The sequence below is a fragment of the Caloenas nicobarica genome, chromosome 6 (assembly GCF_036013445.1).
Source record: "Caloenas nicobarica isolate bCalNic1 chromosome 6, bCalNic1.hap1, whole genome shotgun sequence".
In the NCBI taxonomy this organism is placed as follows: Eukaryota; Metazoa; Chordata; class Aves; order Columbiformes; family Columbidae; genus Caloenas; species Caloenas nicobarica.
In genome coordinates this window covers 14,577,673-14,601,646 of record NC_088250.1, presented here as the reverse complement: position 1 = coordinate 14,601,646, position 23,974 = coordinate 14,577,673, and the positions used below count along the sequence as shown (strand labels likewise).

Below are 23,974 nucleotides of genomic sequence, written 5' to 3'. Positions count from 1 at the left end.
TGAGCTTAATCCTCAAACAATTTCCCTACCTCCCGTTGAGTTCAGGGCTGATAAACACCCCAAATCTCCAGCCGGCCTTTCTGTCCTGGTTATTGCCCTTCTTTGGCTTAACAGCGCTGACTTTTCGATAGTGCAACACGGCTCAGCTGTTACTTGGTAAGTTTTCTTCCCTGCCTGTGCTTTTCTGCTGCAATAATTGCTGGAGAGGGGAGGGGTGGCAGTTTATGTTGTTGTTGTTTTAAGCATTTACGTAATTTTATTTGTATGTAATTCTAGAAATGGCGTTACCGAAGGGATGATGCCGGTGGCTGCGGAAGGCACTACAGGTAATCATTTGATTCTTTATGCTGTCATACGTGTTCGGAACTTCAGAGGAGCAGGAAGCACTACGCATGTTATGTCGTTGCTCAGGGCCTACGAACGCTCCCCAAACACCGTTTTTAAAGCAAACGTCCATCCCGCGGCCCAGCGCAGGTACAGACCCGCCATCCGCGGCCCAACGGCGCCCGTAAGCACAGCAGCTCCGCCCTCCACCGCCGGCCGGGCCGCTGGCCGCGGGGCGCGGAGGCGGCGCCGGGCGGGCGGGCGCGCGGCCCCCCCGCGGCGGGGGGCGGCTCCGTCCCTCCCGCAGCGCCCCTGCGCGGCTGCGGCGCGGCCCGGCGGGGGGGCGGGCGAGGGCTGGCGGAGCCGCCGGCCGCAGCAGCCGCGGCGGCAGGAGGAGGAGGCGGCGGGAGGGGGCTGCGATGCTCCCGGCTGAGCGCCCCCCCGGAGCCGCCCCCGGGCGAGGTGAGTCAGCGCGGTGCGCGGTAGGGCCGCCCGGCGCGGGGCCGCCGCTTCCCCTGCCTGCGCTCCGCGGGGCGCCGGCAGCGGGCGGGCCCGGCCGGCCGGGCCCGAGCCGGGGGCTGCCGGCGGGCGAGGCGGCCGGCGCGCCGGTTGTGGTGCACGTCGCCGGGCCCGTGAGGCCGTTCCCCCGATCTGTGGCCCGGCACCGGCTCCAGCTCCCTCCCCGTCGGGGTCGACGGGCCTTGTCCTCGCAGCCGCGCAGGATGCTGCCGTTGGGCCCTCGCCTCAGCCGCTTCCTTCCCTCCTTCGCGGCTGCTCGGCTCAGCTCTCCGTTCCCGGAGGTGGTTCCTGCCCGCGCCGCGCTGGAGCCGATCAGCTGCTCCTCAGCTGAGCCGGGTGGTCCCTGTGCGCTGGCCGGGCTCGTCCCCTGGCGTTGGTTGTGGCCGAGCGGTGACCCCATTAGCATGCCGGCACTCATCTCCAGAAGCTGAGCGTTGTGGTCGAAGTGTAACCACCGTGCGTGGGACAGAGCCACCCAACGCCACATGCCCCGCGCCCTCCCGCGACACCACGGGTGACAGTGTCGGCATCCCCGGCGGTGGCCACTGCGTGGGCCGTGTCCCGTGGGAACTCAGGCACAGGTGTCCCGGTGTGTGTCCCTGCTGCCAGCGGCCAGGCGTGGTGGTCTGTGTAGCTGTCATTTGGTTTCTGAACTGTTCAGTCCTTAAAATACGGTGATTTTTAATAAGCGGGTTGTCAGTGTCTCCTGCGTTTGTTAAGCATAGGAATAGATGCTTGCCTAAGAAATTGGTGCTAGAGGTACCATAGGTGTTACAGATGCCTGTTACATCCTAAATTAGAGAGAGTTAAAAACCCATGTTTGCTCAGCAGTTAGAAAGTTTCAACAGCAGTCTCTTTTAAATTGTTGTGTTAGTGGAAAAAGTGGTGTTGAAGAGTGATAAACTTGGAGTTTAAGGGAGAGGAGATGGGCTGTCTTAACACTGAAGTATTTCAGTAAAAACTGCCCAAAACATTATTACATTACTAAGATATATAGGGCCTAGTTATCCACTGTATTGGGTAATGTCTAAGGAAAAAGATTGTAAAATGCTAGTTTTCTAGCTTGTGGTTCGTTTGGGGTGGGGTTTTTTTGTATTTGTTTCCCTAGATATAAATAGCAGACAAAGGCAACATTTATTTTGTTGTTTGTATTCTCTGAAGACCCACTGGGAACAGGGGAGAAGAAAACAATCTTCTTTTTAAGGATGGTGTTCGTGATAGCAGTCATAAACCAAGTAAAAATCCTAAGCAGGTTTAAAAACAAAAAAACCAACCAAACAAAAAACTAGACTAACAAATTCAAACAGGTGGAGTGAGACTATGAGAGCAAAAGCTGATGATATGAGGAAGCTGTGGTTGAGCACTAATGTGGCTTTTGCTAGGGCACAACTTAAAAGTGACCTAAAATTCGTCTTAATCTTCAGCTATGGCACAATGGGCCTGAGCTTAAATAGCACGAACTGGCCTGTCCCGGTCCCCAGCGAGGAACGCGGCTGTGTTGTGGGTGCTGCAGCTCTGACACTGGGCCCTTGCCTGCTCCGTATTTGAAGGCAGGTTTGTTATTTACTGTCCTTACTGAAGCGTAAACCTTGGCAGTATAGATACATAGCCGGTAAATTAAAAACTGGTTAAAAAATTAGAGTCTAATACTGACTAAAAATAAACTGGTTAAAAAATAGTCAGCTGGGACATCTTAATTTGCACATATTAAATGGAAAACATGATTGGAAAGCAGGAGTCTTAAGATGTGAATTTAATGTTTTTTCTTTAATAGATGAGGACCTAATAGTGTTCTTGTCTTTAATGTTAATACTACCAGTGTTGTATCAACTTAGCACTTCAGACCTATTATGAAGTGCATTAAACCTGTTATAAACCCGATCTTGACATACTTCAGACATCCCGTAGTTTCTCAATCTAATTGACTAAATGTGTCAAAGTATGTGGGGCTTTATATCCATATTGAATGAAGGAGCAAAACTTATAGAGCAACACGTTAAGTAAGTGCATGCCAAGCAACACAAAATAAAGCAATTTTAAGAGTTAAATGTTTTAGAACGAGGTGGTTTCACTTCATGGAAACCCTGATTATGGTGGTTAATGTTACAGCACTTATGTCTCGCTTCAGACTTGAAACAAATGTTATTTCCAAGCACTGAGTTAATTCACTAAATGCGACTGATTCCTGATTTGATAAATTCTGAGTAAGGTGTCCGAGCTGGTCCCCCCAGGAGGACTGTGTACCTTCAGAGGGCAGGGAGGGTGATGTGGGGCTGTGTGGTTTGGCAGGGACAGCGTCTCCGAGGGCTGCACCTGGCCTGCCTGGCAGAGCTCTGGGAACGTGATGCAAGAGTAGGTGAAGTCAGTGCCCTCCGCTGTCATGATGCAAGTTGTTTGCATAACGTTCTCCTCCTTTTTGGCATGGATGCAGGCGACAGCACCAGGCTGCTCCTTAGGGGCAAAACTTGCTTGGAAATGGAAAACATGGTCTATTATTCATGTTTCTTACAGCGATGCCTTGTAGGCCTGCTGGATGCGGGGCTTAATTCTGAGAGGCGCTGCACAGATACTATGCCAGAAAGTCTTTGATCCAAAGGTTTTGTAGTTGAGATCAATGAGAGAAGAGGGGCTGAGTGGGAGATGCGTGCATGAGCAGTGAGCGAGGTGAGCTTGCTTTGGACGATGGAGAGTTTTTACATCTGCTTCTTTAGCATAGACCTGTTCTGAATTAATAATGAGTGACTTTGAAAAAAAAGTTTAGTCAAGAAACATGTTTTCTAGTAGCAGATTTAAAATTGTTCGTATGAAAACTTCATGTGGAATTTCATGTGTTTGCTACAAGGTCAGTTTGCTAGTCAGTGAAAGTCTGGAAGGGGTAAAATAAGATGTGATGCCGTGTTGGCCGGCTTTGGTTTATCCACACAAAGCAAACAGCAAGCTAGCCTGCTCCGTTCTTACAGTTGCATGTTGCTTGAGAGATTAATTAATGATTCCTCTCTTGAAATTCTACTCTGAAAGTATGTTTTCTGAGACTGTAATTTTGCTAGATATTTAACAGCCTAAGCTGCTCTTGGTCATTTGCACTTTGTTGTGATGAACTGTCATTTTTTTGTTGTTTGTTTGGGATTTTGTTTGGTTTTGGTTTGGGGGGGGGGGGTTTTGTTTGTTTGGGTTCGGTTTGTTGTTTTGTGGCTTTTTTGTTTGGTTGTTTTTGTTTTGTTTTGGTTTTGTTTGTTTTTGTGTTTGTTTTTGCATTCAGTGCAGCTCCAAACCCTGATGTTGAGGCTCTGCTTTGCGAGTCTTAATTGTGCTTTAATTCTCAAAGCCTAGCGAATGGAATATTTATGCTGAATTAAACTTTATTTAAAAACAGCAGCACTCGTTAACCCCAAATCTAACTTTCTGTTGGTCTGCGAGTGAAGTTTTAATGCCTTGTTCTGTGTCATGATATTTTCCCTGAGAGGTTCAGGTATTTGCTACCCTAGTCTGATCTGTTGACTGGCTTTTTTTTTTTTCTCTGAGCAGGTGGTTTGGGTTTTTTTCAAAGGTTTTGGGAAGAGCAACTCCAAGGGGAGAGCTGAGTTTTTTAGTATAAAAAACTCCTGGAAGAGGAGGGTTTACAAATCATGGAAGGAGGGGCTGGCCACTTGGGAAGAATATAAGGCTGTTGTCAGAGGATGTAGGGAGGCAACTAGGAAAGCTAAGGCCTCCTTAGAGTTAAACCTGGCGAGAGGGGTCAAGGACAACAGGAAGAGGTTCTTCAAATACATGGCAGATAAAACTAACACCAGAGGCAATGTAGGCCCACTGATGAACGGGGTGGGTGCCCTGGTGACAGAAGATACAGAGAAGGCAGAATTACTGAATGCCTTCTTTGTCTCTGTCTACTCTGCCGGAGGCTGTCCTGAGGAGCCCCGTACCCCTGAGGCCCCAGAGAAAGGCAGGGCAATGGAGGAGTCTGCCTCAGTTGATGAGGACTGGGTTAGGGAGCAATTAAGCAATCTGGACATCCATAAATCCATGGGTCCAGATGGGATGCACCCGAGGGTGCTGAGGGAGCTGGCTGAAGTCATTGCTGGACCGCTCTCCATCATCTTTGCCAAGTCTTGGGAAACGGGAGAGGTGCCTGAGGACTGGAGGAAAGCAAATATCACTCCGGTCTTCAAAAAGGGCAAGAAGGAGGACCCGGGCAACTATAGACCGGTCAGCCTCACCTCCATCCCTGGGAAAGTGATGGAACACCTTATCCTTGGTGCCATCTTAAGACATATCAAGGATAAGAGGGTCATCAGGGACAGTCAACATGGCTTCACCAAGGGGAAGTCGTGTTTGACCAACCTCATAGCCTTTTATGAAGACGTAACAAGGTGGATTGACGATGGCAGAGCAGTGGATGTGGTCTACCTTGACTTCAGCAAAGCATTTGACACCGTCTCCCACAGCATCCTCACGGCAAAACTGAGGAAGAGTGGACTGGATGATCGGGTAGTGAGGTGGACTGCGAACTGGCTGAAGGAGAGAAGCCAGAGAGTTGTGATCAATGGGGCGGAGTCTGGTTGGAGGCCTGTATCTAGTGGAGTGCCTCAAGGGTCAGTTCTGGGACCAATACTGTTCAATATATTCATCAATGACTTGGATGAGGGAATTGAGTGTACTATCAGCAAGTTTGCTGATGACACCAAGCTGGGAGGAGTGGCTGACACGCCAGAGGGCTGTGCTGCCATCCAGCGAGATCTGGACAGGCTAGAGAGTTGGGCGGGGAAAAATTTAATGAAATATAACAAGGGGAAATGTAGAGTCTTGCATCTGGGCAGGAACAACCCCAGGTTCCAGTACAGGTTGGGGAATGACCTATTAGAGAGCAGTGTAGGGGAAAGAGACCTGGGGGTCCTGGTGGACAGCAGGATGACCATGAGCCAGCACTGTGCCCTTGTGGCCAAGAAGGCCAATGGCATCCTGGGGTGTATTAGAAGGGGGGTGGTTAGTAGGTCCAGAGAGGTTCTCCTTCCCCTCTACTCTGCCCTGGTGAGACCTCATCTGGAATATTGTGTCCAGTTCTGGGCCCCTCAGTTCAAGAAGGACAGGGAACTGCTGGAGAGAGTCCAGCGCAGGGCCACAAAGATGATTAAGGGAGTGGAGCATCTCCCTTATGAGGAAAGGCTGAGGGAGCTGGGTCTCTTTAGCTTGGAGAAGAGGAGACTGAGGGGTGACCTCATTAATGTTTATAAATATATAAAGGGTGGGTGTCACGAGGATGGAGCTAGGCTCTTCTCGGTGACAACCAACAGTAAGACAAGGGGTAATGGGTCCAAGCTGGAACACAAGAGGTTCCACTTAAATGTGAGAAGAAACTTCTTCTCAGTGAGGGTGACAGAGCACTGGAACGGGCTGCCCAGGGGGGTTGTGGATTCTCCTTCTCTGGAGACATTCAAGACCCGCCTGGACGCCTTCCTGTGTAACCTCACCTAAGTTTTCCTGCTCTGGCAGGGGGATTGGACTAGATGATCTTTTGAGGTCCCTTCCAATCCCTAACATTCTGTGATTCTGTGATTCTGTGATATTTTATATTTTATATATATATAATATTTTCCTTATAATTTTGCTTTGTTTTATAGGGAACTTCTTGTTATGTCAGGTTGTCTTGAATAGATTAACTTTTAATCCTTTCAGATCTTGAAATCCTCTTAATGATTAGGAGAGCCAGAGTAATAAGGATCTATTTAAGAAATAAAAACGGCAAGAATGCCAAGAAGATACTTAATTAACTGTAGAATACCTGTATGTGCCTCTTTCCACCTACCTGCCAAATAGCCTCGTTACAGTCATTAAAATGACCATCACAGAATGCCTTGGGACAAATGGGTTTTCCTCCATTCCTCAGATAATAGTTCAAAGGTACAAGCCTGTAGGAAAGATGCTGTAGCTGTTTGCAGAAGTTGACAGGATGAAAGACGTGTCATAGATGGGTTTGATGTGAGGGTTTGAAAGTGGATTTTGACTTGCTGGAGGAACAGACACAAACCAGGCGGCAGCAATTGGCATCAGGGAACTTGGAGAAAAGTTAGCTTTGCAGAAGTTTTTTTCGAATTTGCATGTTAGGGCTTTGTTGTGTGTGTGTGCACTTACCTAAGTTTAGGGAAGATGGCTTCAAAACTGTTACTCCTGTGTTTTCAGAGTGATGTTACCACTCTGCATCCTCTATGGTCCACTTGTCCTGGCTGGACTGATGATATTCAACAGGCCTCAGTTAAAACTTTGTGCTCTGTTCTGCCTCAAACGAGTTAAAATTAACACTGAAATCAGTTCTGTTTACTCTCTGAACCATTCTTCCTCACTCCTGTTGTTTGTTGTTCTTTAAAAACTTGCGGGTAGCGCTGTCTTCTATCCTCCTACTGTCTTGTGGATCAGAAAAAGTTTTTGCAAAGTGAAGATATAGTATTTGAAGCTTATGGTTAAGATACACAGGAGATAACTAGTCTCTTCTTGCTTAAAAGTATGTTGTTTTTCCATCTGTTTGATTTGCTGTACATCCAATCCCTGACTGACATGGGGTTTTTGTCAGTATAAGGAAAGCCTTGTAGATTATTAAGTCTTCTGTAGATTTTTCAGTAACCATAACACTTTGTTGGTTTTCTCATTTACAGTCCTTTATTTTTAGAATTTAAAAAACTGCTAAATAAAATCGCTTTCAAAACCCTGACTCCTAAACATACTAGTGATCAAAACATAGAAGAATGCCATATGGCTCCTACCAGTCTTGATGCTGTTATATTTCTGAAGAGTATTCTCTGTGTTATTAATAATATTCAATGAAACACTCTCAGGGCGGGAAAATATTTACTGAAATTATTATGAAATATACTTTTCACAGCATTCTTACCCAAGATGCTCTAGTCAAAATACTAGGAGTGGATCTTTTGATTAATCCTTGCACACACAGGTTAGAAGATGGATGCTGGGGCAGACAGAAGTTATGGAGGGGGGAAGAAGATGCAGCAACTGAAGTATTTAAAGATTAGCTGTATAACAGTTTTTAATATACCCACTATTCACCAACATGCAAAATTGAAGTCCAATTCCAAAAGAAAAGGGAAACTGAATTGAAAAAGTTTGAGCAGTAATTGCTCTAAAAGCCTTTGGTTCAGAGCTCATATGTAGGGATGAGGAATATGTCCGTGTTGTTTAAATCAGGAGAATTTCAGTTCTTACTTGCAAAGAAGTTGTCCTCATACCTGAGTGGATAAATGTGAGTTCTATCTTGTCATGGTGATGGGGGAGGAGATTTATTCTTCAAAATTAAATGCTGTAAAGCTTCAATAGAGCTAGTAAACAAGCTGCTGTAAATCGATGAGCATAATCTGGTTGTGGTGGGACACAGGAGCAACGGTGAAACCTCAGTTATGTCTCCTTGACATAATTGAGGCCCTGTACAAGTTCTGGAGTCTTGTCAGAGCAAGGCATAAAGCAAATAAAGCACAGATGATGACTGATCTAATTTACTCATTAGAAAGACTTGGTTTATGGATATAGAAGCCAAAAATGAACAAATATATAAGGAGAAAGCCCATGGACCTTCCAGCTGTCAGGTGGAAGTGGCCAACTGGACCAAAAATCACAGGAGCTGACTAGACAGCTGCTGGGTTTGGGTTCGTGCGACTTTTGATCATAGGAAGTAAGAACAAGAAAATGTATTTTCACATTTGACTGTTCTAACAACTTAATTAGGACTTTTTCTAATCTTTTGACACTTGATTTTTTTTTTTTTTTAAATCGGATTGTCTCTGAAGACACTGGAGAAAAAGCAGTCTGTGTGTATGGGCTGGCATCATTTTGATTAACTTCTGACCTTCACTTCATGAATATTTAAGGTTCCAAGATTTTTATGCAACCTTTTCTCCCAAAATGAAACCAGAGATCCTCGTAGATAGTATCCCATAGAAATGACATTTAGAAGTGAAAAACACACACAAACCTCATGAGTGTTAGGGATTTTAATGATGGTATTTTTAGACTTGTGTATCACTGAACTGTGTAAGGTTTACATTAATTGACTATTGTTTTTAGAAGGATCTGTGGCTTGTTCTGTCAGCTGTTATGTGTATGTTGGATCAGGAAAAACCAGCTAATTTAACAGACTTACGAATGTTAGAGTCTCTTTTCTGTTATTAGCATTGTATCGGTTTGCAAATCTGTTGTTAGTATTTAAATAAATTCTGAATTACAATTAAATAATTGAAAGGCGCTGGGCGTATCAATGCATGACTAATTTTAGGGGGACGATACTGTGCACTCAGTTGAGCTTTGAAAGACTGCAATTCCATTGGAGCTCTTCTAGTGGGAATTAAATGCAGACCTTCCAAAAAAATACTTCAGATTCCTTGAGAAGATATTCTCGATCATAAATTGAGTGCTCTTAGAGAAATGTCAGGTTCTTCTGGAATAAAATTAGCTTTTCAAATATTGGTCCTTTAAGAGGTTCCTGTGTGCTAGTTACATTAATCTAAAGAGCAACGTGATGACAGAACTTTCTCATAATGAACATGAGCTAATCTTCCTAGGTTAAATTTACACATATTAATATAGAAAAAAAATATATAGCCCAATAAAATGATTTTGAGCTGGTCACCTACTGGCAGGGCTTTTTTTTATCATTTGAAAGCATCTGTTAGCTAGCCTAGCTTCTTAATAGACTGGTTTGTTCTTTTTAAATGTGCAAGCTGGTTGGTGAAACCAAAGTCTAAGTAGTGGTGAATGTAATTTTAAGTGTTGCTTGTCAGTTTTGCAATACTTTGCTTCTGCAAAGGATAAGTGTGGGCAGCTGCAGTACAGTTATCTCCCAATGCACCTTTCTCCAATTGCACAATTGAAGAGACCATTGTAGGGCCTGTACTTTTTATCTGTCCCTGTGCTTCTTCGCTCCCAGGTCTTTGATGCATTTGAGGTTGTCATCCTGATTTTGAGGGTCCCTTGCTTTAATCATGAAGCCCGTATCCTAATTCTCACCTCTCTTCCCATTCAGCGTAGAAGCTCAAGCCTCCCACCAATGTCTGCTGTGGTTGTGGAGTGCTTAGAAAACCACATTTCAAGAGGAGATTGATGAACCTTTTGAAGGCTGTAATGAGACTTCAGATATAATTTGTTTTTATAATTAAAAAAACCAGTTATATATGCGGTTGCATTATTTAATTATGAAATCATGGCTATCTTTTGGTTTAGTAGGGAATACTGGAAATATAGCAGCCTTGGGGGAGAAAAGGCAACTTGAAAGAAAAGACTTGTAAATGCTAATACTTAATTGCCATAGTGATTTTAGATATATAAATTATTCTCTGTCCTAAACAATAAAGGTGTTTTATTGCACAATATTAAAGCTGCTCTTGGGAGAACTTCACAGAATTCGTCATAAACCACATTTTTATCGATGCTACTGTGTACCAGTGGTCTAGACAAATGGCCTTCCCCACCCTGATATTTCATCTGTGAAATTCCTGAGCAATAAATGCAAAAGAAGCTGTCTTTGTCCTTGATGACTGGCATTGCAGGTCTGTTCCCATGTGGTACCTTAACCATGTTACGTTTTATTTGTTCACAGGAGAGCTCTAGTTCCTTGACAGTGCACCAGATATTGGATGCTTGTGGTAAACCATGGCAGCTGATGATAAGGTTGCAATTTTAACCGATGATGAAGAAGAACAGAAGAGAAAGTATGTGCTTGCTGATCCTTTCAATGGCATTTCCAAGGATCAAGACTTGCCCCCCTCTAACGAATCCCCTTCGACGGAGACAACCACCGTCCCAGATGAAGAGCTAGATTGGTTAGAAAAGCACTGCGTCAAAATAAACAACGATCTTCTGATCTCAAAGGTCTTTTATTTTTTCTTCTATTCTGCATATGGCTCTCTCTACCCCTTGCTGCCTGTGTATTACAAGCAGCTGGGTATGTCACCCAGTCAGAGTGGACTTCTGGTGGGCATCAGGTACTTCATTGAGTTCTGCAGTGCTCCCTTCTGGGGAGTGGTGGCAGATCGCTTCAAGAAAGGGAAGGTCGTCCTCCTCTTTTCGCTTTTATGCTGGGTTTTATTTAACCTGGGGATTGGATTTGTTAGACCAGCCACTTTACGATGCGTACCAAAGGGCCTTCCCCCAGCACATCCCACCAACGCAAGCAGCTTTTTAACCACGTTTTCACAAAATGCCTCCATGTCTTCTCTGCTAACCACAGTGACTGCTGCATCCCTGAAAGTTCGCGGGAGGAGAGACCTGCTCACTTCCAGTCCGATCGCTTTGGAAACAACAGGGACAGTTAATCCTGAAATAACATCTCTTTTACCTACACAGAGCAGTGATGTTGAATTTGTCTTGGAAAACAGTACCCATTTTACATCAAAAAACACCACCACTAGCCCAGTCTCACCAGGGAACGTGACTCCAAGTCCCACCCCAGCTGCCATCACCACAAAGCTGCTGCCTTCTGACCAAGCTGTGCTTGTTTATGATCAACAAGAAGTAGAAGCCATCTTCCTACTCATTCTGCTGGTTGTCATAATCGGAGAATTTTTCAGTGCTTCCTCTGTTACGATTGTAGACACGGTAACTCTGCAGTATCTCGGCAAACACCGGGACCGGTATGGATTGCAGCGTATGTGGGGGTCTCTGGGCTGGGGGCTGGCCATGCTCTCCGTGGGGATTGGCATCGACTATACCCATACGGAAGTTGTCATTGAAGGTCAAGGATGTAAAGCTCCTGAGTACAAGAACTACAGGATAGTTTTCATCGTTTTTGGTGTTCTGATGACAATGGCGTTAATTGTGGCCACCCAGTTTCGATTTCATTACACGCACTTCAAGCAAGACGAAAATAAGAGAAAAGAGGTAGAAATCTCACAGGTGGACAGAAATGTCTCCAATGAATCCTCCGATAACACTCCTACCAGTATGAGCCAGTCGCAGTCTTTCAGTTTTTGGGACCTCATAAAACTGCTGTGTAGTATCCAGTATGGCTCTGTGCTCTTCGTGGCATGGTTCATGGGATTTGGATATGGCTTTGTCTTCACCTTTCTTTACTGGCACCTGGAAGACCTGAATGGCACCACCACTCTCTTTGGAGTTTGTTCTGTGCTCAGCCACGTGTCTGAGCTGACCGCCTACTTCTTCAGCCACAAACTGATTGAATTAGTTGGTCACATCAGGTAAGATGTTAGCGATCATTCAAGAGCTGTACAAAAAATGTTGAATTGCAGGCTTAGCCTTGTGTCACAAAGTGAAATTCAAGCTAAGCCTTTTATTTTAAAATTCTAAATACTGCTCAGTTATGTAGCTTGCCTAATAGAGATTTTATTATTATTTTAGGAGTTGAAAATGCTCTGGAACGCTTCCTTTGCATTTGAGTTGCGTATTAGTATGTGCATTATGCCTGGCACTGTAACCTACTGCAGGTGGTTCCAGAAGACATGCTACTTCACTGATGCAAAGCTCTGCTAGAGATCTTTACAAATCACCACCCACTCAAGGATTGTCTGCTTTGACATATAAATACCATTAGTTTTACAAGGGTTTTTTTTCATATGAGTAGCAGTGTTCTGGAAACCTGCTTTGGGCTGCTTCCCCTTGCAGGGCAGTTCTTTGCCCCCACAGTAGCCTGGAAAGGCGTCACTTGCACGCTGGGAGGGGAGGAGGATGAGGTGAAGAAGCGAGATGAGCACCTCCTGTGTCTGTGCCCTGGTAATGAGACTGGGGGTGTTGGCAGAATGAGGTTGCAGCCTGGTAGAGGCGCTTTCCAGGTCAGCGCGTTGCTCCCTTCCTTTCGGTGCAACTGTGTGTGTCAGCTGCTGTAGTGAGATAGTTTTTACTTCGTATAAGTGAAACTCACTACTTCAAGCATGTTAGTGAATGTCGTTTTCACTAAATTTACAACTGACTTAATTTCCACATATTCTAAACCCCTTCACTACTCTAAAGAGCTCAGGAGGAAAGATGGGGGAATCAGAGTTAATGAAGTCATAAAGGTTTTTGTATTTACTCAGATACTCTGCAACTGAATGCAGAGCGCTCAGTACTTTTAGCATCACGTCCTCTGCAAATGCCCTGTTTATAATCATGCAGTCATTGAGATGATGCAAGTATTTTTAAAGCTGTCTGCACTGTTCTTTTTGTGCATTCTGTTGTGTGGTTTTGCTCTTTGTTTTTTCGTTTTGCTTTTATTGGGCTGAATTTTTTTATTTGACCTAGTAAAAATGTTTGAGCTCCTTAGCACAGTAATTTGAGAGATTACTTAAAATATTTTTTTTTCTTCCTTTAAACTGAGGAGGATCTCTTTACTTTGAGTCAGTCTTTGAATCTGGCAGTAATTAGTGTGAGAAAATGTGACACCTTGCATGCAAAGACTAGAGGAAGGATATGATGATGGAGGAGCAGTGAGAACAGATCAGTCTCGATAGCTAAAGATAGCTTGGGTACGCTCTTTCAATGTATATTGTTATAGTAAAAATTCAGGCTTAGGCTGCAACTAGAGAATGACCGAAAAAGAGAAGAGTGTTAGGCTTGTGAATAAGATTAAATAGAAGGGGATAGGAGTAATGGCTAGTAAAAAAAAAAAAAAAAAAAAAAAAAAAAAAGAAAAAAAAGAAAAAAGATGATGATGATGTACAGGATTAAATCCTCTTTCTTTTTTTTTCTTTGCACTATTAAGCCAAGATTGGATCAAGATTAACTTGTTTAAACACCGGCTCCTAATTGCAATGAAACAACATTATTTATACTCTGCACCTGGGAAATGCACATTAGTCATAGTTTAATGTTATCTAATGCTTACTTGTATTTAGTCATCACAGTTGATGAGATGTCTCCTTCTGGTTGCCTCTCTTGTACTTTTTGAACTTTGTATAATGCATGGTTTGTTCAAGAGGAGGCTAACTTTTTTTTTTTTTAATAAGGATGTATAGGAGTTCATAGCTCTTATTCTTTGATAGTTCTGTGTATGTCTGTCTTATAGTACAGATACTCATTCTCTCATTAGTAAGTATCAATAGCCTCCAACTATATAGCCTTCTTGGAACCATCTTAGCCAGAAGCATTTGGGATCATTTTTACATATATATCTATATAAATGTTTTTTTAATAGCTCAAAATTCCTCGTTTGCCATTTTGGCATAAAAGTAGTTATATGTTTATGGAAATTCTGGTGTAAGGTCTTGTATGAAATAAGCTGGAAGTCCCTCTTAATCCGCAGATAGCTGTGAATATTTCACAGGGTATTTATTCACAGAGGGAAGATGACTTGACACCTCTTTTTGGTAAGATGACTTCAGTGCCGACTTCAGTGATGACTTCCATTGACTTGTCACTAATGTTTAAAAAAGAAATAAAAAGGATATTTGCACTCTTCTGGATTGTTAGACTCCTAGATGTCCAGTCTTTCTGCAGTATTTATTTGAACATTATCATTCAATCTTTTCTTCCTCTCCTAGTTTGAAGACAGGCATGAGTACCAGAAGTTACAGGATTTGCAGGCTTGACACTCTTGTTGGATAGAAGCTCAGTTTTCCTTTTCTAGCCTTATGAAGCTTTCTGTTTCTACCATTGTATGTGTTGGCATATAAGATCCTTACAATGTCTTGAAACCTATGGTATTTTCACAGGGCTTTTTTTGACTAATACTCAAATTATATTGTCCAAGCATTTTAAGCATGACCATACTAAACGTGTGATGATGATTATGCTCAGTTTCTGGCAGGGTTAGCTTTACTGTTCATACACATGTGCACTGCACGCGTGCAGATGTTATACATGCTGCCAGCACTTGTAACATTATATATTAGCAGATCAGTAGATAAATCTGGAGTAATGACAGTGATGTGTTCAGCTAGAAAGCTGTCCTGTGAGTGCACAGAGTTATGAGGGGAGAGAATATTGCAGATGTTAGAAGGGCATTTTTTGCCTCGCTTCCTCCAGCCACCTTCTGAGAGATGACAGAGTGGATTTTCCTTTAAAAGTAAACTGAAGAGTTAACAAGGAAATAAGTCCTCAGAAAGTGTGGTGAAGGCCACAAGTTCTCTGAGAGGATATTGTGATGGAAAAGTGTACAAAACTGGCTATCAAATATTTAGACAGCATTGTTGAGTGATGTCCTGCATAGAAGCACTCACAACCGCCATGGAGTTTAGGAAGATGATGTTAATCTCTGAAAATAACCTTGTCTTTGAGGTGAAGCTCGAATGTGTTTGTCTGACCACAATTCCAGTGTGTGAGTTTTTATACGAAGCAGAGACTGGTAGTCATGGCTGTAAACAGCTTAGTCTCCCTAACATAAATATAGAGTAAGTGCTTTGAATGTTTGACCTGTAAATTGGATAGGGTGTCTCTGTGGACACTACATGTAGGATTAATAGAGAACATCTGTTCACATTATTGATTTAGGTCTGATAAAGAGCCTAAGTGATTGTTACAAATACATTTTTGAAAAGGCTCTGTAAATACACAAAAGTTCTCGTGTGACGTACCCCTCCAAAAGCATAAATATAGAAATCTTCATAAACTGTAATTTACCTAAAACTCTGTACATATCCTAACAAATTAAAAGGTAGAACCTGACTAAATTGCTTCTCTTAAACTCTGAATCCAAATCTTTCAGCAAGTGTAACATGGTGGAAAGGCACAAGTAGCTGAGTGCGTTAGTGGTGATGGAAAAACTTCGAAGCAGGAGGCAACCTCGTCATGTTTCTGGTCTGGCTGTGACAGGGAACAGCTGAGATGGGAAGAAAGTTCTTGGTGCACAGGCCAAGTTTTTGCTAGGCAAAAGTGAAATGAAGCTGGCAAGAGCTGGCCTGATTCAGAGAGCTGGACGCATCTGTACTGCTGATGGGGAAAACCAAGTATATGTTGAGGTGATTCCTTTGTGTCCCCAAGAGTGTACATCACCTTGGGCCTTACTATCATGATGCACGGCACAAAGAGCAAGTTTGTTCTCCTTATTGTAGAATACCGAACTTTGTCATGGCTTTCCGTGTTTTATTCAGTGAGTGCTTGAGCTTGGCATTGTTTAAAGGCAGCTTAAATTAGCTATTCACAGACCTTACATGTATCTGGAAGCAACACAGCTTGGTCTGGTGTGTGATTTGGGGGCAAGGGGGAACTTCTTGCAAGCTTACCCAACTTGTTGAAAGTAAAATAGATTTTCTTCTGTAAATCCATGTTGTGAAACACACAAACCTATATTTATAACTTAGAATGGTTTTTGCTATCACCGACATGATGAAAATTATGGTACTGGTATTTTAGCTGTTAACATGTATCACGTATTTGGAAACTTCAAATGTTAACAAGATGCTGCATTTTTATGATTGCATCTCTAGATTTTTCAGTGGCTATGTACCATTTGATTAAATCTCGATGTGCTTTTGTAGAATAACTAACTAAAATAGCAGCACAAAGAATAATGAGCCCTTTCACAGTGCCTGTGCTTACACCTTAATTATCAATTGCATTTATTTCACTTGTGCCAAACTGGGGGTAAACCAAGAAGCTGTGTTTGAACAACAAATAATCCTTGTTCCTGAAAAAACTGTTTAAAGGTTGCAACAGCATCTTTTCTCAAGCTAAAAATGTTTTTTTGAATTAAGTCTTGGTTTCTTAAGATCCATCAAAAAATAAGAGAAAGATGGCTGGATGAATAAGCACCCCGGAGGTGTAAGCTAAGCTGAATCTGAAAACTGGAAGGGGAAAGTCATCAGGTTAAATGTGCCATGGGAAATGCACTGCACAAATAGTTGTTGTGCTTTGTTGTTTAAAAACTGTTATATGAGCTCTTTTTCTTGTAGTTCTGAGATGCAGCATCTGCTGCTTTTCAGTTTTATCCTGAGGCATGTTGTTATAAACCATATTGCTTCTGTGGGATGTGTTTTTAGAGCAGTTCTAAGCAATTTGCAGATACTGCGACTATAAACTTATATTAATTAGGGTAAAATTAATTCATCTAATACAAACCTGCACCAGGCTTACATTACAATGGAAGAATGAATCTCTGAATGATTAGAAGGTTGTTTGGAAGGTATGTCGAATGTGCTTAGAAATGGTCTCTCTGAAATACAGTGTGGAGCATGTCACGGAAATACAGAGCTTAGTTAAAAGCTCCGTGGATCTGCTGTCCCTTTCATTTTTTTTTTTTTAATCAGGATTTTGAAGAGAGTCTTAACTTCAGCCAGGGTTTGAATATTTGTTTGGAGTGGGCAAGAGGAGAGTTTATGTTTGGGCATAGGATGTAATTTGTGTTGAGCAAATGCTTTAGACTGGCAAACCGTTTGTACATGTGCAAATAATTTCTGAAACAGTAAGGTATATTATACCTAAAAAGAAAAGTGCAAACTGTCCTGACATCTCTTTTCCTTACTTTAGAGTGCTTTATATTGGTCTTGCCTGTAATACAGCTCGATACATTTACATCTCTTATCTGGAAAATGCCTGGACTGTTCTTCCGATGGAAGTACTTCAAGGTAAGGCAATGCAGTCATGCCCTTCCAGTATAACATCAGGTGCTTGTATTTATATTGTTTTCAAGTGAACTGTCATTAAGTAAAAATCTGGTATTTTTTTTTAAACTATAAATATGTCAGAAGACCCAGGTTCGTAAAACATTCCTCTTTATCTTAGGAAATATTTGACGTCAAAAGGGTGGGTTTGCGTTTGATTGTGCACAGTTCTGTGTTTATTCAAACAGAACTGAGTGAGACCAGCACACCCTTTAACTAAACAAAGAGGCAGAAGCATGAGCTGGGTACACACCTACTACAAATCCTGTTTGGTGGTAAATCTGAACTTCATTTAATACAAGAGGTCATGGTTCTTAAAAGGATGCCATAAAAAAAAAGTCTGGGTCATTATGTCCCTGTTAAAATATTTTGTAGTTTATTCAGTGGTATTGTTTGATCAGTACCTTTAGAGTACGTAATTTTTTTTTTATGGGTAGAGAGGAATTTCTTTCAATAGCTTTGTCTGTGATAATAGAGCTGCTTTAAGATACTTGCTCTTTAATTTAATTAGAAGAACAGAGATGTGGTCTATGAAAAGTTATTTGAGCCCTGTTTTCAAACTGTGTTGTCAAAGAAGTCTGTAAAACCTTCATTACAATGTTAAATTTTTCTAACTTAGATTTTACATCATTTTTTCGTGTCTTTGTAGCAGGAACCACTTCCCAAAACCAAGAAAGGTCTAAACTATTTTACTTTCTCTTTCTTCAGTATTTGAAGAATACTGAAGTATTTGGGTTTGTAAGAGAATGGTTAATTTAAATGCAGAAATGTTTTCCCTGCCTTCAAAAATAATTGGACCATCTTTGTTAAAGACAGCATTTTGGATTTACACAATACTACTTAGAAAATTTTCCACAGATTATACTTAGAAGTTTTATTCTTCTATGTGCAGCATAATTTGAATTTGCATTAACTTTTTCTACTATATTTACAGAAATCTTTGTAAGATAAACTTTAATTTGAATTATAACAGGCCCTGTGTATATCTGTACATATACATGGAGATCTGTTTGTGTTCTGGCTCCTTACCTCCCTGCTAACAAAAATGGTTTATTGTATTAAAACTGCCACAGCAGCAAGCTTTTGAATTTTGTTGTTAAAAATATCCCGAACCATCATCTATACCAGCTGTTAAAATGAGAAAATGTTAACGAAGAACCTGGAGAATGCGTGTATGTGTTACACTCTTGCCTGCTTAAACATCTAGGGGGAACACGTGATGAACACAAAGCTTTGGATATTGTCTTGCAGGTAATCCTAGTTTAAAGACACCTCAACTCAAAATATAGGAAAAAACTTGTGTCTCAGCAATACAGCTGTAAGTTTGTGCCCAGAAGCATCCTATAGTCATGGCTGAGAAAGAAGTTTTACTTTGAATCTTGTTTGTTGTGTTGTTGTTGTTGTTGTTTTTGCTTTGTTTTCCTGCTGAAATTTCAATATCAATTGCTTAATATGTAGGTTTGCATTTACAGCATGGGATGAGGGAGCTGTTTTGGTGTGGTTTTTTGTGTGGTATAATCTTGAGTAATTGATACTTAAAGAAAAGACTAAGTACCTTCAAAATAATATTACTTATAAATTTATCTGTCAGACCTTAGCCCCTGCTAAATCGTGTGCACTTGGGTTAGTCTTGCTCTTTGCAGTTACTTACAGCCAGCAAATGAGAAAGTTAAACACAAAACAGAACAAACACAAGCCCCAGGCCCCTTTGTGTTCTACGTGCACTCTCAGCCTGGATCTAACATGGTTTATGGTGTCCGTGAGGTCTGTGGATACCCTATATGTGTCTAATGACTGCCACTACGTGTGATACATTCCAATATCTCATTCAGTGTTGCTGAATGGGAGGTGAAGTTTTGTATTTTAGAAGTGCTGTTGACTTCCCCTCACCCCTTTCTTCTTTTCCCTTCCTCTCTTTTACTGGTTTTAATCTCATCTTGATTCATTATTTCATTTGCAGCAGTTACCCAATCCTGTTTCTTTGGGCTCTGCTTTCTTTCCTACACATGCACTGAATCTGTCGGTAGGGATAAGAGGTGACACCATAATGAAATTGCATGAGGTGGAAGCTCTTATTTTTGTTGAGTTTGTTGACAGAGAGAGGTAGGAGTTGTAGCTACTTTGCATGTGGAAGGATTACAAGTATTTAAAACCAAAAAAGAGTAGACAGCGCTGAACGTAGGTGCCACATGGGCCACGTGACGACATGAAGTTGTGATCGGTCTTCTAAATCCCTCAGTGAAATCCTCGTTATAATTGTACATAACGCTTTTTCCACAAAGCTCTCAAATTCTGTGTAAATTCCAGTGCCATCAGCTGGAAGAGTTTTAAGGTCAACAACAGTTTCAGCTGACTTCTGTAAATAATTGGGTTTCTCTTTAATATGTTTCTGCAATACGAGAAGGATTATCCTCATGTGCTGTGCTGAAGGACACGGAGAGATTTCTGGAAGATGACTCTGCAAACTGTGTCTATTGATTGTCATAAGAACCAGCCTCTGTTTCAGTTGCTGTCTGTAACGGGGATGGTGAGGGCTCTTCTGGGCCATTGCACTCGCAAAGGAGTAAATGTGGAGATTGAAACTCACTTCTTAATTCAGAGTTTCGAATCTCTGCGCTGTGTGGGCTTGTATGTGCAACGTACGAAAAAGAGAGCTTAGGCTGAATTTTTAATAACCAAAAATTTCAAGACATCCTCATAGGCAAATGCATCTACTGTATATGTATGTCATCAGTCTGAGCACACACAAGCAATCTTGTTCATGTCGCACTTAACAGGTTAAGTTTTGATATGCTAGTTAGCTGCAGCTTACTGTTCCAAAGCAATGGTCCAAATGCTCTGGTAACAGCCATACTAGCTCACCAATTTGCGTAATAGGGATTTTCTAAATTACGAAACTATATTGATAACCTGAAAAAATAGCTATTTTCACTCAGCAGTTATCCAACAAACTCCAAAACAAGTACTGTTCTACTGTTCTACTATCTCCTACTGATACTCCAGCAACACAGTTGTGCCTAGAGAGCAAAAAGCTTGGGTCTTTAACTGGCAATAATTAGGATATAAATCTCTCTTGAAATAAATTTGGTGTCCCAAATCTTCAGTGTTTGGTTTATATGTAAATTATCCTAGGTTTGCTAAACATTATTATTCTAAGCTTAACACTAGGGTTGTTCCACTTGTTGGAACTATAGTCCCCACGGTGAAATGGTGGTCAGTGGGTTTAGCAAATAATGTCACTATGTATATATTGTGAACAACTTATTTTTAAGAATTGCAGTTAGCAGTAATCCAGACCAGACTTATTATAAAAATTGTTGTAAAAACTGTTCCAAGTAGTCACTGTTGTATAAATAATTATAATTAAAAACACATTAGTAATGTACACATACCAAAAAAAAAGGCAAAAAAAAAAAAGCCTGTACCTTTAAAGGCAAGTGCAAAAGGCTGGTTTAAAGGTATGGATTTGTTTTCAGAGGAACCGAGAACACTGTGTTCTCTCTGGATTTCCTAGTAAAGGTGGAAACATCCAAGAACCGGTTGGTTAAGTTATGCTTGCCTGGCTTTAACACTTGACTTACTCTTTAATAGCTGATAAAACTAAGAGGTTTACATTAATTGATGTCCTTCCTAAACCAAAAACACATTTATCTATATTATATTAGCTTTGCTTTGTCATTGGGACAGTTCTTGGTTGCCGTTTTCAATGCATGTTTGGGTCTGCATTTAAAAAAGTGGCTTTTTAGTGAGTTTTAAAACTGTGCTTTTTGCATGCAAAATCTGTGAGTTTTGAAGTCCTGAACTGTAAATGGTAAGGTGAAATATACCTAACCTAATGGAGGCTTTTTATTTTTCAACACGGCGATGTCCCGTTACCAAAACCAGCTCTGCAATGTGTAAAGGTGGTCCTTACAAACCCAAAGCTTGAGAAAATTTTCTTTAGATTTGGAATGAAATTGAAGTGTTCAACCCCATGGACATCTAACGTGTCAATACCTGAACTGTTTCAGTTCCATACAGTGCCACTTATCATTTTACAACTAAGCAAAATCAAAGTTATTCTGTATGTTACAAAATTATGTGTTTTCTTCTCTTATGAGTCTTTAGCCTAAATGCCCAAGTACTCACTGAGTGTGCAGCTGTTCATTAATAAGTCAAGTGTAGAGGACAGAAACATGTTCACTGAATCATCATCTGTGCCCACATTTGTTTAAAACTGAGGCAGGAGCGCTTAGGCATTGGTAACCTGGGATGACTATTTTTAATACCACTCAAATAAGAAAAAAAGTATTCCCACTCAGTCTGAGGGTGGCAAGATAGTTCAGGCTTATTCAGCATGTGCCAAGTTACAAAACTGTTTTGTTTTTCCAGCTTCACCACTGTGCCTCTTCCTGTCCTGTTCTTGCCTCTGAAATGACACGGATATCCCTGATACTGTTTGGGTTTTATGACCTTTGCACGCCCTGCCTTCGTTGTGGCAGCAAGGAGACTGCTGAGGGGCATTAATTTCCTGCAGCTTATGAAATCAGGACTGTATTTCAAAGGCCCTGGGTCATTCTCAAAGGGGCAAGGAATCTGGCAGACAGACTTCTAAGGTGCTTTATTTAGTCTTCCTAGGGACTGCATCTGAAGAACAGAAGTGAAGACATCTTAGAGGGAGAAAGAGCTATTGATGGACTCTGCAGAAGAAGGAATCATCACGTTTCCCTGTGGCTTGGTTGCTAGCATCACATTACTAAAAGCTGATTTGTACTTCACAGACATTTCTCAGTGAAGGGGTTTTGTTGTTTTACTCTGAGGCATGCCCCAACCCAGAGTGCAGTTGCTCTGATGTTGTGTCAGTAGGCTCTGGACCCCGTACTCTTCACCATGTTTTGTCTCTCCAGGTGTGACGCATGCGGCTATCTGGGCAGCTTGTATTTCGTACCTTAGCGCGGCTGTGCCTCCAGAACTGAGAACGTCAGCCCAGGGAATCCTGCAAGGTCTCCACTTGGGCCTGGGCAGAGGATGCGGGGCTATGGTTGGAGGCGTTCTGGTCAATTACTTCGGTAAGCACAAACTGAAGATTTAAATTTTATTTATGGAAGTTCTGGTTTTACTGAACTATCAGCTTTAAACATATTTATGCTTAAGGTATTGTTATGTTTTAAAGACTAATACACTTTGAATAAATAATGGAATCATAGAACTGTTCAGGCTGGGATCTCTAGTCTAGGCCCCTGATCAAAGCAAGGTCAGCACTCAGTTTGGACCAGGTTGCTTATGGCTTTATCCTGTCAGCATTACAGATAGATTAAATATGTTATGCCTAGATATTTTTAGTATTGTATGAGCAAATCTCCAATCTAATCAGTAAGTAAGATGAATGAATCCTTTGTGAGAGAATAGGTTGATACTATGCAGCCTCTTGATGAACAAATGAGAATCTAATTACTTGGTTAAAAATCCTTTGCAAAGCCTGTTGAAGAAGTGTTGGGGGAGGCAAATGTAATGAAACAAGCTAGTAAGAGCCTATATGGGGCAATACATACCCAAGGAGTCCATAATGCCGACCTATCTTATATTACTTTTATTATGTAAGTAGATTCTTGGTTAAAAAAAAAAATCTCATTACAGGTCCTGCTGCTACATTCAGAGGAATAGGGATGGCTTGTTTAGTGATTCTTCTTCTATTTGCACTGATCCAGTGGCTGTTGGTTCCTGATGAAGAAGAAGGTAAATATTCATGTCACTGATGCACTACAAAATTAGAACTAGTGAAAAAAGGTATTTCTGAAGCTACTCCCTGCAACCTTAATTTTGTATGTTTGGTGTCTTGACTCAGATTTTGACAAAACAGTTTGTTTTCAAGTGAGGAGTTTTTTCTTGAGCAGTGATAGATATTGAGGTGGTGTGTTCCTGCTGTAAGAAGGGCTGTGTTGGGTTCTTGGGTGGCGATAGGAAGAAAGCATAACATGTTTTACTATGCGTACATCCTCTCAGTTCTGGGAATCCCTTAGGTCGGTTTTAACAGCTATAGTGAGTCATTTCAGTTGTGTCAGTTCTTTAGGGTCTCCTGGACCACTGGACGCTCTCATCTTCTACCGGTCCGAGCTACCTCTGCCAGAAATTGTAGAGACAGCTCCAGAGGACACAGACTTGTATAGCTGCCTCACTTCTGTTCTGGCAGCTGAGAAATGTCCCCTCACGTGGAACATGACTTTTTCATCTCCACGTTTATTAATGTAAAGGCTAAGCAGAAATTAAATACTTGGTGCAACGTTATGGATTTAACATAAATCTTATTCTCAGAAAATCAGAACTGTGGCAAATTCTGAAAAGCCACAAATTTTTGAGCTGCCTTTTACCCGAACGTTACTTTCCAATATGAGCTTTGAGTATGAAATGAAAGTTAGTTTTCTTTAGCTGGAATATTAAGTGAATTGTCCTTCACTAGTTATCAAGTTGCCTGTACTGAGGTGTTCAAATATTTGTTTTGCTAGCATTTTCTTCACCTCTGTTCAAATGATAATGGCAAAATACTGAAAGGTGAAAAGGATATTTGCTACTTCAGTTTCCCATCAACTTTTGGTTAATTACACGTGAATCTACAAAATAATAGTTTGTTC

The 23,974-nt window shown here is 41.6% G+C and overlaps 1 protein-coding gene across 1 annotated transcript in view; it reads left to right on the top strand.

The window, feature by feature from the left end:
* The first annotated feature begins 646 nt into the window (after positions 1 to 646).
* Positions 647 to 23,974, top strand: part of MFSD6 (major facilitator superfamily domain containing 6) — a 29,401-nt gene continuing 6,073 nt past the window's right edge. The window contains exons 1-5 of the mRNA XM_065638243.1: positions 647 to 786; positions 10,436 to 12,032; positions 17,233 to 17,330; positions 22,253 to 22,414; positions 22,983 to 23,081. Of these exons, the coding sequence (XP_065494315.1) occupies positions 10,489 to 12,032; positions 17,233 to 17,330; positions 22,253 to 22,414; positions 22,983 to 23,081 (1,903 nt within the window). The 5' untranslated portion in view covers positions 647 to 786; positions 10,436 to 10,488. The remainder of the gene's footprint in view (positions 787 to 10,435; positions 12,033 to 17,232; positions 17,331 to 22,252; positions 22,415 to 22,982; positions 23,082 to 23,974) is intronic.